The following is a 16,453-nucleotide window of genomic DNA, read 5'->3' on the forward strand; positions in this document are numbered from 1 at the left end:
TATTTCCATATTCTTGGTCTCTGCTTCATATTGAAAATACTGCCCTCCATAACCTTATTCACACACTTAGGAAACAAAAGCACAGGCAGCTAGTCCCAGTGCAAATGATGGTGACAGGAATCTCCTGATTTCTGAAGCTGTTTCTATCACTCGTGAGCCTCTATCTGTGGCCACTGAGCCCTAGATACTTCAAGGACCAGTTGGTGGCAGCCTCTGCTATTTGTGGTTGTCCACACAGCTAGTGGTTACCTGCAGTGAATGTTGCTGGACACACTTTTGATTCCTACTGATAGATTCCTCCCATTATCATTTGCACAAGGGCTAGTTGCCCGTGAGAATGCAACCTTCATGTATTTAAAGTAGGGATCGACCGATTTATCGGCAAAGCCGATATATCGAGGGCCAATAATGCACTTTCCCCGATATATCGTAATCAGCCACCAGGGTGACCGATATTGCCGATATTTCGGAAAAGTGCTTGTACCGGGGTGATGCCTGCAGCTAGAGGCATCACCCCGGTACCGGCGTCCATAGCAGACGGTCAGCTGTCATTACAAGGAGCTGGAGGGGATGCAACCAGCCTGTATGGCCGCCGAATACCTGATCAAAGCCACATTCAGCTCTGATCGTGTCTCCATGCAAAAACCCGGAAGTGATGTCATGACTGACATCGCTTCTGGGTACTGTCTGGCACCAGATTAAAAAAAATGACAGCATTCAAAACAGCCAAACTTGGTGTTTTGAATGCTTTTAAGTGCTTTTTAAGTGCAGATCCCTCCACAAAAGTACCTGTAAAAAAAAACAAAACTTTTTTTTTTTTATTAAATCGACCGATACCGATATGCATTGGCTAAAATATCAGTATCGGCAAGGAAAAAAACTGATATCGGTCGATCACTAATTTACATACAGTTGTATTGCAACTGGACTCAGTATTGTAAATGAGGTCTAAATATGAACCTATGTAGGGGACTCCCTCCTTGTGATTCAGCCCAGGATTATGTTTTTTTCCACTTTTTTTTCCTCAATGTTAGCTTATTTTTCAGTTATGTGAAAGAAGTTCTCCAAATCTTTTTCCTCTGTAGTTTTGAACAACACTATACCCTCATTATTGACATTTATGAAAAGATTCATAACTTTCAAACAGATTTACTCAAGTTTTTATCATATGCTTAGTTAGTGTCCTGGTGTATATCATCTATACCAATGGTCTCCAAACTGCGGCCCAGGGGCCAGATGTGACCCTTTGCTTGCTTTTATCCGGCCCTTGGGGCACTATTTCATCCACTGACACAAGCAATGGAACTGAGCCCCCCATCTGACACCAGCAAAGATGCACAATTTCTCCCAATGACCCCCAACAACGGGGCACAATTCCTCCCAGTGACACAAACAATGGGGCACATTGACCGCAATGATGGGGCACAATTCCTCCTAATGACACCATCAATGCAGCCCAATGACCCCAATGATGGGGCAAAAATCCTCCCAATGACACCAGCAATGTGGCCAAATTCCTCCCAATGACCCCAATGATGGTGAACAATTCCTCCCAGTGTCACCAACAATGGGCCCAATGACCCCAACGATGGTGCACAATTACTCCCAATGCAACTAACAATGGGGCCCAATGACCCCCATGATGGGGCACAATTACTCCTAGTAACACCAACTTTGAGGCCCAATGACACCAACGATGGGGCAAAATTTCTCACTGACACAGAAGATGGGGCATTTTTAATTTCACTGATGCTGGAACATTTTCTACTCCCAATGTCCCCTCTAAAGTCTGAAGGACGTTAAACTGGCCCTTGTATAGAAAGTTTGGAGAATCACGATATATACTTTGTTATACCTGTCAGGAAGTCAATCAAACAATTGTATATACATATAGGATACATTCATTGGGGTAATTTTACCATTGCTGCAATTGTGTTTTCAAATCATATTCTAAAAATGGCTTGTTATATCCACATACAAATATCCACAATTTTCAAATGTCAACAGTTGGCATTTCTTACAGAACCTCAGCTAGGATTTTATTGCTGTCTAATATCCCAATTGGGAATATTTCTCCTTACTTTCATCATGATTGCCATACAGAACAGGAAGAAAGTCAATATCACTCATTCGACCTCACCAATGTGGATCAGGGAATCCTCCTAGCTGGGCCTTTGTATTTTGACAGTGGGGAGACTTCCCCACTATCAGAATTTACTAAACAACACTCCTGGCAATAGCTGGCAGCGCTGATTTAATGGGGAAAATCCGACAGACGAGTTTATAGAAGTTGATCAGTAGATCAACCACCCTGCTCACACATAGTTAGAATTTCGGCCAGTCTCTGCTTTGGCTGGCTTTTAGATGCTGTTCACACTGCAATTATCATATGCTGCAGTACAAAAAAAATTGTGCAGGCTATGCTTTTTTTGCAGTGCGCCACAGTGCATTGCAACATATGTGCAAGATATGTGTTAGGCCCCTTTCACATAGGGGAGTCAGTCGGCGGACTCCGTTTTTCTCAGCGGGGGATCGATCTGCCGATCCCCCGCTGAGCAGGCGGATGGCAGCTCTGTCTCTGCGCTGTGTGCGGAAACAGAGCTGTCAGGTCCCCTCTCTTCTCTATGGGGGAATCGGATGAGACTGGACCATCTGTCCGTTCTCATCCGATCCGCTGGACGGATGGAAAATAGGGTTTCCATCCGTCCAGATTTGACGGATCGGATCGGATGTCAGCGGACATGTCTCCGCTGACATCCGATGCCCCATAGAAATACATTGAGCATCCGTTCAGATCCGCCTGCCCGTTTTATTGGCGGATCTGAACGGTCCGCCTGTGGTGTGAAAGGGGCCTAAAGATGCTTTTTAAAATGAATTGGACCGCAGCACCCCAATTTACATATAATTCCTTACTGCAGTGTTTTTTTGCCAGGGCGTTTAATTTTGATTAGTGGCTTAAGGCAACAGCTCCATATTTCTCATATTTCTTTCTCCAGGTTCAATGAATTTGTCATTTGACCCTTTCTTTTTTTTTTTCTAGAATGGTCGACAGGGAACTCTGGCTGATCTAGGCAGAGAAGGTAAGTTCCTGTAGGATGGAAGTATGATTTCTAGTTTTCAGCTAGTACTGTTACTTTTTCCTTGTATTCCAGTGGAGCATCACTCCAGTCCTCAGTGACAGGGCGTGTTATTTATCTCTACCAGATAAGGACACATCTACTGTATGATTAGCCTGTATTAGGTTAACCATAGGCAGGAGATACCTTATCTGATCTCTTCTTTATACCACATCCATGAACAGCAGGGACAGTCTGTTAATGTGTGACCTAATAGAACAGTCCAAATTACCTCCGCTGTAATTCTATGAAGTGAGCTGGACGTACTGTAGGCTAGACCAGATTTCATCACTTGTTTTATTTGCTCCATGTAGACTTAAAGCAGTAGTATACCGCTTTTTGACACTTTTAGCTACAGGTAAGCCTATGTATAATAAGGCTTACCTGTAGGTACAATTAATATCCAGTTTAGGAGATATTTGCACTGCATGCAGCCGCTCACGCGCTCTGAAGGTCCGGCGAACCTTCAGCTTTCCTTGCCGGAAAATGACTCCCGCGCATGCGCGGGAGTGAAGTCATCGTGGCTCCGGCCAATCACAGCGCCGGAGCCGCCGAACCCGGAAGAGACGCAGAGGGATCATGTCAGCTCCCACTGCAGTGTCCGGGGGTCCGTGTCAGGGCTTTGTTCTAAGGTAAGTAATTCATAATGAGCTAGTATGCGATGCATACTAGCTCATTATGCTTTTGTCTTGCAGGGTTTTTTTATTTTTATTTTTTTAAGTATACAACCGCTTTAAATAGAAGCTATAATGGTCAATTTATTTTAACTTTTTAATGTGTTTGTTTTTTGTTTTGTTTTTTTCTAATTTTTCTCATAATATAAAATCTTATTTTTGCAAACGCACAAAGTGCACCAAAATACATGTACTCGCAAAGTGTTGTGGGGTTGCTAAACAGGGAGCACAGGAGAAAATATTTACCTTTTCAACTTTGTCTCCCTAATCTAAATGTCTTACAAATCCATCAGAAGAGAGCAGACCATGAACCAAAAGGAGGAGGCGGGGTGGTTTACTGCTGAGGTGTGTGTGTGTGTGTGTGTATGTCAGCTATTGAGCTCTGTAAACTAAAGAGCCTAGAGTTGAACCCTCTGACTAGAAATGAGAATACAGAATATCTCAATCTCGCCTATCTGGAAAAACAGAAAAACTATAGAGCTTCCTGTTTGTGTCTTTGGCTGCAGATTTATTGTACTCCAGTAATGTTGCGCTCACTGGATGGCTGCATGCCTTCGCTCACATATTGTGGGGTCAATTCTACTTGTACGGTATATTATTGATTAATTAAAAGAAACCATTAGCAAATAATTAAATTGCATTCACATCAGTCAAATGAAAATCGAACTTGTTTATATTCTACATTAGCTATAATAAAAAAAGATTTTGGTTTCTAAAATACATCTAAAATGTTTTTCATTCTACTATACAAGTTTCGTCTCCTAAATGACCTTCAGGAAATAGTAGATGTTTTTAAAAGGGTATTGCATAAGTGCCCAAACTACAACTTTGTAGTGTATATTTTGTTAATGGAAACCTGTATTAAGATAAATGTACCATTGTGCCTTGTTGTCATGATGATAATTCAATAATTTGTGAGTCACTGACCTTTTACCGTATACAGATAAGACATTCTAACTTTGGTTTTACTCTTTTTGCTTCATGCTTATTTTGGATGAGTGATTTATAAAGTACTGAAGCTAGAGAGAGCGCTTCTTAAGCCATAAAAGTTACACACAGGCAATCTGTACTCATTTTTGTTGTACTGGTAATGCCATAATTCTTCCTTCTGGTCTGTTAAGTATACTGTTAAAAGTGTTTCTGTTTATATATGTTTAATAAGTGCAACAAATGCATGTTGAGCCTGCCAGAAATATAGCAATTTCCTAAATCCCTTTGCATTTTGCCTGTACTAAAATCCCAAGCACAAATATTAGGCCTTACCTGTCGACCTTGGTGGCCTACAGAACATCCCTCATGTTATAGAGATGAGAAAAGGGGGAGCCCAATCGGCAGCAGCCTAGGATGATGACACTGCTCCTACATAGATACAGCAGAGTGAATGAGCATTGTCACCCTAGTGCAGAAGTGTGTTATTGCCAGGATTATATGGTAAAAAGAAAAATGAATGCAACCTCCATATGTAAGGACTGATAAGCTGCAATATATTATATTTTTGTTTTTGTTTTGTACTTTCCCCACTGCCTTGCGGTGTTGGCTAATTGCATGTTGTATATGATTTGAAAATCTTATTTAATGATTGTAATTATTGACATTTTGTAATTTTACATTTTTTGTGTTTACAGTACGACCTCTGAAAAAAATAGTTGTTACAGTCTTCAACTTCTTTGTCACAGTGGCAGCAGCATTTGCTTGCACTTATATTGGCAGTCAGTATGTTTTTGCTGAGTCAGCGACGGTGAGTTTCGCTCCAGTATATTTTACCTAAATTGACATTACAGTAGTTGCCGTATATTTACTGATTATCCTTTTTTTTTTTTTTTTGCTTGGCCCCCATGGTGTTTGATCTTTTGAAGGCATGCAATGGAGAAGGGTTTTTTTTCAATTGGAACCTGCAGGTGTAATGTACTTATGATAAGATGTTACTGCTTCTTCTTTTTTTTTAGAAAAAAAGAATGGATGCTGGTATGTCACTGGAATTTCCCAGAATATCAATCCATCTCTGTACAGGCTAATAAATGCTTCTGACAGATGGAAATGCTTATTATATATTGGGAGTTAAACCGAGACCCGATTATCACAAGAAATACTTTAGGCTGCATTCACATGTCAGCGTTTGGATCGCGGACAGAACCGCCGCGGTTCCGCCCGCGATCCGGAGATTATTGCAAATCGCGGGACGCCTAGCGTTGCCCGCTGATTTGCAATAGCCCCCCAAACGCCGAGCGATGTTGCTGCGATTTCCGCCTGCCGAATCGCGGCAACATCGCGCAAACAAAATCGCGGGACGCAATACGCTCCAAAGAAGCTCTTGTACTTCTTTGGAGCGTATTGGGTCCCGCGATTTTGTTTGCGCGATGTTGCCGCGATTCGGCAGGCGGAAATCGCGGCAACATCGCTCGGCGTTTGGGGGGCTATTGCAAATCAACGGGCAACGCTAGGCGTCCCGCGATTTGCAATAAATCTCCGGATCGCGGGCGGAACCGCGACCGTTCTGCCCGCGATCCATACGCTCACATGTGAACGGAGCCTTAATCATTTATATTGATTGCAAAAATCAGTCCATGGGTGAGCTCCATAAAGCTTTCCACTTAAATTTATCAAAACCTCTCCGAAATTATTAAATGTCTCCATTTTAGAAAACTGCCCTTATGAGACTTGATACCATTGTTCATTAGGTGCAGTATGCAGCAGTCCTGTAAACCAGGATTAAGAGCATGTGTAGACAGGTGTTTGGTTTTAAAAGCTGTCTTTTTAATTCAAACGTGGGGCTTTTTGAGATTAATGCGAAATAAGATAGATACCATTTATTGTCATTGCAAGTAAAAAATTTATAACGAAATTTTAAAAAGCTAACTCATTTCAAATGCCATAAAGGCTGAGTTTGTTCTACTTTGCCTGTGATGCAAAATGTAATTGGACCTGCTGCATACAAAGACATGCAGAGCAAAACAATATAGAGCAAATGCAGCACAAGAACTGTCACCTATACTATACCATTAAAGTAAATGGAAACCTATTGACCTGGGTTTTTTTAACATGTCAAATGCAACAAAAAGCCCGTCTACATGATAATAATGTATATTTTTATTATGGAATCCATTGCTTTTTACTCTTGTCACAGAACTTAAATGCTACTGTGATGGTTCGATTTAAATTCAGGTAAATCCATACTGACAGAAATGTGGGGGCTGCTGTTGGTAACACGAGTACATGTTGCTTGACTATGTCTGTCTTCGGGACTCTAATGCCTAGTTTCCACTGAGCAGTACGGTTCAGTACAGTTCAGTACAGTACACCTTGATCAGGCTTGCGTTTCCACCGCCAACAGTACCTCAGCTCAACAGTACCTCAACAGTATTGCTCCACCCTGTTGGTACAGTACTAATGTGCTTGGTACCCCAACGAAAGGGTACCAAAAAAGTGGTACAGTACGGTTCGGAATTAGGGTACCATTTACAACTTTTGACAATGAAAACAGCAAAAATTGCGGACCGAACCGAACTGTACCGCTCAGTGGAAATGGGGCATTAGCCACTAGCCTGAAGCAAGCATGAAGATTAAAGTCAGAGTGCCATCAGAACTCCTGACCTGCGTGTTTGTTGTAGGTCAGTGCCCTAAGAAAGTAGTGAAGCCAACTGAGTCAGCTTGACTTTCAAGCAAGGGAAAGATCATTCATGGCAGCCTCCATATTCTCTCATGCAGGTTTCTTTTACAGAGTATCTAAACTTAAAAACAAAATGTATTATATTGCAGTTTAGCAGACCTTGGATGAGGTAAATGTTAGTTTTCTTTTGTTGTTTTTTTTTCCTTTCATTTTTACCTGGTAATCCTGTGTTTCTTTTTTTGTGCCTGGTTGGCTACACTCCTTCACTTGGAGGGTTATGGTTGTCACCCAGGCTCAGCTTCAAACATCTCTGCCTTTGTTCATCATGTTCAATAAATAGGCGGTAGGAGGATTAGCAGTTTACAGAAGGAAGATAACACCTCCAGGACAGCTGTAGGAAGTGACAAGGACACTGCATTTCTGCCATGATCAATTTAATTTTTTCCCTGTACTTGCTGAAAATGTATTTAGCCTGGAAAAAAAAATGAATGCAGCCATCATATCCTGGTTAGCGACAATATATTACATTTTTGTTTTTGGCTTTAGTTATGCTTTAGGGCTTTTTGATAATCTTTTAATTAGCAAATACGATTTACAGGTTTGGCCATCCATACACAAAGCTTTATTTCTATGTGTTGTGAACTGAACAGTGCTGATTGATATGTCCTGGTGTTTTTACAGCGGATCCTGTCCTCTGTGATTGTGGCTTCATTAGTGGGACTGGCAGAGCTGTATGTGTTGGTTCGGACCATGGAAGGGGAGCTTGGAGAGTTATAGCATTTGTTCCTGGCACTCCTGGAGAGAACGCACCCTCTACTGCTGAGCTGGACTCTGTCTGTTGATGTACAAGTTAAAGCGGAACTTCACTTTCTCGATCAACACTATTTCTAATACTTATGCTGCTAGCATTAGTGAATAGATATGAGAGTATATCATATTTTAAACATTTTTTTTCTTTTACATTTCTTCAGTTACTTCCTGGTTTCCAGGCCCAGGCAAATTATGTCATATGTCCCAGGAGTCTTGAGGAGGGGAGGAGGGATTTTTTTCTGCTAAACACACCCTCCTGAATGCATGCCTGAGCTAAGGGCAAATGGATTCCAGGAAGTAAATGCTACATGAATCCCCAGCCCTTACACAAGATGGCCACAGCCAGAAATGCTAGGGGATGTTTTTCAAAGTGATTTCTCAGCAAAATAAAGTATGATTATATGGATAGATAGATGGATAAGTTTACTTTGAATATTAAAAATGAATTAAATAGCATATTTGGTTTGTGGTGCTCAGATGAGGTGAAGTTCTGCTTTACGATTGCAGTAAAGCATGTTGCACTAAAACAGAGGAAGCAAAGTTTCATTTCATGTCATTTATGATTAGTAGTTTTCTTCCACTCCTGCTTCTTCAAATGGGCATTGCACATTGTTGGAGTGTTTAAATAATTTCCATGCTGTCTGTTAACCACGTTGTTATCCATTGTTATTGAGAAGATCTCTAGATTTTCTAGACGATAAACCAACTTTAGCCACTTTTCAACAACAATTGATTGCTAACCACTTATGTATTTTTGTTTATACTGTATGGAAGGGATGCTTTTGTGATCAAAAGCTGGTTGACATTGCTAAAAAATGCCCCTATGTATGACAAGAAAGTCTATTGCTGCACATTTGATCAGTGGTGGTCAACTTACTTGAAATAAGGGCTCTCAGTTGTGGCCTTTTTATCACCAAAGGGTTGCAGATAATATTTCATAAATGTAATAACAGAAAGCTGCAGACATGCCCCAGCAGTTGGTCAGAGACAATCAAAGACTGGAGACAGGCTTCAGGAGACAGTCATAGACGGAGAAAAATTCCGTGAGACTGCTAGCAAATACGGCTATTACTGATTTTTTTTTTAAATTCAGTTGTATCAAACCTGCAGTTAAAGGAAAGAAAATTGGGTAATGTATAGCCAGACTTACAGCGCCCTCCATGCACATAAATGGGGGGACAGAAGAGTCAACCTTGCTGGGAAATTGTATTCTGTTGTCCAAATCTACAGATCAGTGGCTGCAGTCACTGATCACCGGAAAATTTTCCAACATGTCACTTCAACAGAAGTCAATTTAAACAATCAACTTCAGTCAAGTGGGGGATCCTACACACTGATTGAAATTTGCTCAAATTTTGATCAGTGTATGGCCAGCCTTATTAGAAAACACTTCTACATATAACTTTATAATATACAGTGTTACAGTTTGTCATATCACAGTAATTACAAAGGCAGTTATACAAATGGCAACAGAATTAACCTACAAGATTTATTGACTTCCTCTGCTGTACGGTATGCAAGTTAAACATTTATAGATGTCTGTTCCTTGTTACAGTCCTAATTTATCTTGTCTTTTTCTATTTAATGTGTATTTTTTTCTACACCTGTTTTATTGATGACGGTACTCTATTGCCCTTTGCCTTTTAATAAGAAAATTACTTAAATAAATCTATACTACTTATATGTACTTGCTGGTGTTTTTTCACTCACTAAAGCCTAGTACACACGCAACGATTATCGGCCGACCGATCGTCCGTCTTTTGTCCAGAGTGGTGTTTTGTTGGTTGGAATGTGCCTAGACTGCACACGAATTTTCTCGCCCAACAAAAATCTACTTCAGAAGTGATGTCGTATGTTTGTTTGCTTTCTTTGTGTTCTTTCTTCACTGAGCATGCCCAGACTTGCTCATTAGATTTTTCCCTGTCGAAATCTGTACTGACTGCACGAAAATCGGCCGTGTTTTGACAGCAGACAAAAATTTTATAGCCTGCGGTTGTCGGAAGCATCATACTAACAAGCCGATTTTCGACGCGTGTGTACGAGGCTTAAGCCTACTTTCATATAGACGGCCAGGGGCAAATAGTTTGCTGCGTTCAAAGCTAACTAAATGCCCCACCCAGTCATTGGTACACTTTAAAGCGGAGTTCCGGGCACAGAAGAAAATTTTCAGTGGACATACCCCCAGGACATCAGGGCTAGTACATTCCACAATGGCTAGCCTCTGATCTGTCCCGGTTCTCACTTACCTGCAAGAAGAAATACTTACTTATAAAATTTCTTCCACAGCGTTGCCATCTTTCTTGTGGGCAGCTGAAGCTGGCGCGATCCTCTTCTGCGTCTTCTTCCGCGTCCTCTTCTCCCAGAATGCGCCTGCACCGGCCCCTCTCGTCACTTCCGGTGCGGCGCCGCATTCCTCCACAGCTTCTGGGCATGCCCAGAAGCTGTTTAGCAGGGAATGCAGCGTCGCCCCGGAAGTGACGAGCGGGGCCGGTGCAGGCGCATTGATTCCTGGGAGCGATGACGTTCAGCTCCCAGGAATCATTGCAAGCCAGGAAGTGACGGCGGAGCCGCGGCGCAGAGGGAGGAAGTGAAGAATAGGTGAGTATATTCGATCTCCAATTACAAGGTGAGTAAAAAAAAAAAAAAAACCTAACTATCCAATTCCTTTTCAGGTGAAGGAGAACAAGCGGACGGGCACAAAAAAAAAAGATCGATTTTGTGCCCGGAACTCCTCTTTAATTAGCTTTGAGCGATAACCTGCTAACAACAGTGGCACTGGCCATTGATTTGTACCCCCTGCTGCTTGCCCAGGCTGTGGGCATGCAGAACATAGCTCTGCTGGCTAGAACCCACTCATTTTTGACAGCAGCCTCCCCATGCATGTAGTGTAACTGTACACGGACAATGTCAGCATTCGTTTTTCTGTGTTCCATAACTGACAATTCTCCAGACAACTAACTTATTCCTAATATGGAGTGTGATTTGTTAATCTGAAATCTTCAAGCCCAGCTGATTTTAAACAGAGTGGAAATTGCTTTATTTTGTCCATGTTATAGAAATACCCCCTCATTTGCTGTTTCACCTTTGTTTTCGTTTCACTGGGATGGAAAGGTAGGAGAAATCTCTCCAATACAGAAACCAATACCAGCATAAAACATATATTATTTTTTATTTATTTTCATTTATTTTTTTTTTTTAATTATACCTTCTGTCACTTTTTTTTCTGTCTGTGGACCTTCTGGCAATTTTTTATTTTTTTCTCACGTCTAGTACTGCTGACTTGTCTATAAGCTATAAGTGAAGAGACAGCGATGGCAAGAAAAATGTTAGAGGTTCTTATTCTTCTCCACTCTGTTGGGAAAAAAATGGCTGGAGTTGACCATTGGAGTTGCTAGTACTGGAACAGTAAATTGTTGACCTCCAGAAGGTTTACCCCCTTCATGTCCAGGCTATTTTTTGCAAAATGGCACTGCTTTACTTTAACTGACAATCATTCATGCAACGCTTTACCAAAATAAAATGTATGTCATTTTTTTTTCTTACAAATAGAGCTTTCTTTGGGTGGTATTTGATCATCTCTTCTGTGGTATTTTTTGCGCTATAAACAAAAAAAAACGGACAATTTTGAAAAAAAAAAAATCAATATTTTTTACTTTCTCCTATAGAAAAAAAATCGAATTTCTTCATCAATTTTAAGCCAAAATGTATTCTGCTACATATTTTTGGTCAGAAAATCCCAATAAGCGTATATTGATTGGTTTGCGCAAAAGTTGTACAAACTATGTTATATTTTTAATTATTCTTTACTAGTATTGGCAGCGATCAGCGACTTATAGCAGGACTGCAATATTTTGGCAGACAATCGGGACACTGACACTTTGACACTTTTTGGGGACCAGCGACACTAATACAGTGATCAGTGCTAAAAAAATATGCACTGTCACTGTACTAATGACACTGGCTGGGAAGGGGTTAACATCAGGGGTGAATAAAGGGTTAAATATGTGCATGACCGGTGCTTGTACTAGGAGAAGGCATGGATCGGTGCCCCTGCTTAACAGAGACACAGGACCCATGCCTTCTGCACTAACAGAAGGGCGATCTGCCTTGTTTACATAGGCAGACCGCCATTCTGCCTTTGTACCAAAGCATTACACTGAGTCCGCCATACCCGCCAATCAGCTCCCGCTGTGTCTAATCACCGCGGGAGTGGGCCGGCGCGCACGCCCTAGACATGTAGGGGTTTTGTACCTCAGTGGTAGTGCCAAAACAATGAGTTTACTCCCCGCCAGAAATAGTTTTTAGGGCTTTCCTGCCCACTTTTATATAAAGAAACATCAAAAAGTTCATACAGGTATATCATCCAATGCAAGGGTTCTCACCATCAACGCAACAAACATAACATTCAGTCTCCTGGCTCTCTTGTGGCAGCTTTACTGCTTCGAATAGTCAGCATGGTCCTACTGACCATCAAACACGTATTCATGCACAGACGCTGTACCTCCCGGACTCTCTCCAACTTGAACCTTGTTCTGTCCTGACCTGGACAGTATGGTGCATACCAGCACCTCCCGTGGCTCCCTTTACACACTAAAGGCCCGTACACACGTGCCGATTTTCGGCTTGTTAGTATGATGCTTCCGACAGCCGACAGCGCACTTTCGGCCGAACAGAATCTGTCGTGCAAGCATTAAAATTTTTGTATGCCGACACCAGAACGGCCGATTGTTCGCTTGTCAGTACAGAATTCGGCCGACAGACAGCAGATTTGCAAGACTGGGCATGCTCAGAAAAGAAAAAACACAGGGAAAGTTAACCATTACATGACATCACTTCTGCAGTCGGCAGACAAAATTCGTGTGCAGTCTTTTGCACTTTTCAGCGGACACGACAGCCCGGGGACAAAAGACGTCCGATCGTTCGGCCGACGATCGGTACGTGTGTACGGGGCTTTACTTCCTAAAATGAACACAGCACACACCTGCATCATTAGTGTGCCTTTTCCCTGCTAAATCCTGCCTAGATCACCATTTTAAACAGTGGCACAAGCTCGACCTGCCACAATCTATACAGTGCTTTGAAAACGTATTTGCCTCCTTGATTTTTAATTTTTTTGCATATTTGTCACACTTCAATAATTCTGATCATCAAACAAAGATAACCAGAGTAAATACAAAATGCAGTTTTTAAATTATGATTTCATTTATTAAGGGAAAAAATCTGTCCAAACCTGCTTGGCCCTATCTGAAAAAGTAATTGCCCCCTAAACCTAATAACTGGTTGTGCCACCCTTGGCTGCAACTACAATCAAGCGTTTGCAATAACTGGCATTGAGTCTATCACACTGCTGTGGAGGAATTTTAGCACATTCTTCTTTGCAGAATTGTTTTAATTCGCCACATTGGAGGATTTTTCCAGCATGAATGGCCTGTTCTACAGTCATGCCACAGCATCTCAATCTTATTTATTTCCAGATTTTGACTAGGTCACTCCAAAACCTTCATTTTGTTTTTGAGACATTCAGAGGTGATCTTGCTGGTGTGTTTTGGATCATTGTCCTGCTGCATAACCCAATGGCGCTTGAGGTCACAAACTGATGACTGGACATTCTCCTTCAGGATTTTCTGGTAGAGCGCAGAGTTCATTGTTCCATCACTAATGGCAAGTCATCCAGTTCCTGAAGCTGCAAAGCAGCCCCAGATCATCACACTACCACCCCCATGTCTGACTGTTGGTTTAATGTACTTTTTATGAAATATTGTGTTTGTTTTACGCAAGATGTAACGGGATGCACACCTTCCAAAAAGTTCAACATTTGTCTCGTCAGTCCACTGAATATTTGCCTAAAAGTCTTGAAGATAATAAAGTTTTTATTGGGCAAATGTAAAACGAGTCTTTGTGTTCTTTTTGGTCAGCAGTGGCTTTCATTTTGGATCTCTCCCATGGATACCATTTTTGCCTAGTCTTTCTTATTGTTAAATCATGAACACTGACCTTAACTGAGGCAAGTGAGGCCTGCAGATTGTTAAATGTTGTTCTGGTTTCTTTTTATGACCACCTAGATGAGTCATCTTTGTCCTCTTGGAGTAATTGTGGTAGGCCAGCCACTCCTGGGAAGGTACACTACTGTTCCAAATGTTCTCCTTTTGTGGTAATGTCTCTCATCCTGGTTTGCCGGAGTCCCAAAGCCTTAAGCCCCGTACACACGATCAGATTATCAAACGATCTGTCGTCCGTTTTTTGTGGCATGCTAGTCTGATGTAGAAAGTGAAGAGGTTATTTTAATACGAATTTTCCCGTACGACAGAATTCTACTTCAGAAGTGATGTCATGTGTTGGATTGCTTTGTATGCGTTCTTTCGTCTCTGAGCATGCCTAGTCTTGCTCTTAAGATTTTTTTCCGTTGAAATCTGTACTAATGAGACGAAAATCGGATGTTGTTTTGACGGACGACAAAAATTTAATAGCCTGCACATCAGGATTTTTTGCAGCCGAAAAGTCGGAGTTGGCTGTCGAAAGCACCATACTAACAATCCGAAAATCGACAGATAGGTCGTTGGATGAATTTTCCCTACGGATTTTCTTATCGTGTGTACGGGCCTTTAGGAATGCCTTTGTATCCCTTTCCAGACTGATACATGTAAATTACTTTTTCTCATATGTTCTTGGATTTCTTTAGATCTCGACGTGTTGCTTTATGAGATCTTTTAGCGTGCTTCGCTTTGTCAGACAGCTTCTATTTAAGTGCTTGAGTCAATAGGTGTGGCAAGTAAAATTTAACTCCTGCTTTCTAAAAAAATTTGGTTAATCACAGCTCATTCATGATTTAATAAGGGGGTCAGGGGCAATTCAATTTTTTTTACATAAGGCCAGGCAGGTTTGGATAGATTTTTTTACCTTAATAAATTAAATCATCATTTAAAGACTACATTTTTTATTTACTCAGGTTCTCTTTGTGTAAACTTTAGGTTTGTTTGATGATCTGAATCATTGAAGTGTGACAAATATGGCAAAAAAAAAAAAATCACAAAGGGGCAAATACTTTTGAACACGTCACCATTTTTCTAGGTAAATATATTTCTAAAGGTACACAGCAACAAAGATATAAATAATAATCAAATCCATGCAGACCTAAATGAAAAAAATATATACATAAAAAGGATCACCGCCACCAGCACCCTTCAACAGACACTTCTTACCAGATCAATAGGACCATAGATTATAATGGTCAAATAGACTCGAGCAGGCAAACGGATGTGGATGATCATCAAAGGTGAAGATGTTGGTAACAGGCAATGGATCTCATATGAACCAGTCCTCCTCTCCTCCACCTCTGTCTGCATACAGGAACAAAAATAACACCACACAAGGCGGATGTGGCGTCATTCCCTAATTTTGTTTATATTTCTCACATTATTAGTATCACAGGTGACTTCAGATAGAATCAAAGTCAATAGGCATCCCTCCCAGCTAGCGTCAGATAGTATTAGATTTCCCGCCATACTGTCACCATCTGCAGTTAACCCCTTGAACGCCAGCAAAACAATCACAATTACACTATAACTGCCATTACTAGTGTAGTGTCTGAAAGGATCAGTATTTTGAACAGGATCTGAACTATATTAGTGTTCCCATTAGTATAGTGTCCCCATGAACACAGCGTTAGCAGGATCGTCCCTGTTCACTACTAACACTTGCATTTAGCCAGTACAAGCTGGTCAGGTGGCTAACACTAGTAGCAGAATGCAAACATAGCCACCAAGAATTTAAACACATGCCCACAGAGCCCATTGTAGCCTTCCAGAGGTACTTGCAAACCCTAATTAGTTGCCCTCAGATTCAGCCGCACCCGTTATCCCCCCATTCCCAGCCCAGGGTTCAGGCGGAAACAGTGAACTTAACCAATCCCCTTGACCTTTTTGAGTTGTTTTTCAACGAACACCTTTATATTGTGGACCAAACTAATGATTATGCCAAACCGTGAATTGTTTGAATGAAGGCTTATCATGGTTTCTGAATTTAAGACCTTTTTGGAGCCTACCCCTTAACATGGCCATTACAAAAAATAATGAATTGTGGTCATATTGGTCCCCAGACTCAATTAATCATATGCCCATGTTCTCTGCTGCAATAGCCAGGCATAGATATGAGCACATAATGTGTTTAATGCATTTCAGTGATGATACCCTCTGTCGTCCTTGAGGGGAGACCCTGACTGTGATCAGCTTCACAAAATTCGGCCCCTC

The 16,453-nt window shown here is 41.3% G+C and overlaps 1 protein-coding gene across 1 annotated transcript in view; it reads left to right on the plus strand.

Moving 5' to 3' along the window:
* VMA12 (vacuolar ATPase assembly factor VMA12) overlaps positions 1-8,340 on the plus strand; it is a 29,247-nt gene extending 20,907 nt beyond the window's left edge. Inside the window, exons 4-6 of the mRNA XM_082247217.1 lie at positions 3,041-3,080; positions 5,416-5,528; positions 8,079-8,340. Coding sequence (XP_082103343.1) covers positions 3,041-3,080; positions 5,416-5,528; positions 8,079-8,174 — 249 coding nt within the window. The 3' untranslated portion in view covers positions 8,175-8,340. The remainder of the gene's footprint in view (positions 1-3,040; positions 3,081-5,415; positions 5,529-8,078) is intronic.
* The last annotated feature ends 8,113 nt before the right edge of the window (positions 8,341-16,453 follow it).

Source organism: Pelophylax lessonae (genome assembly GCF_965119305.1).
Source record: "Pelophylax lessonae genome assembly, chromosome: 2".
NCBI classification, from domain to species: domain Eukaryota; kingdom Metazoa; phylum Chordata; class Amphibia; order Anura; family Ranidae; genus Pelophylax; species Pelophylax lessonae.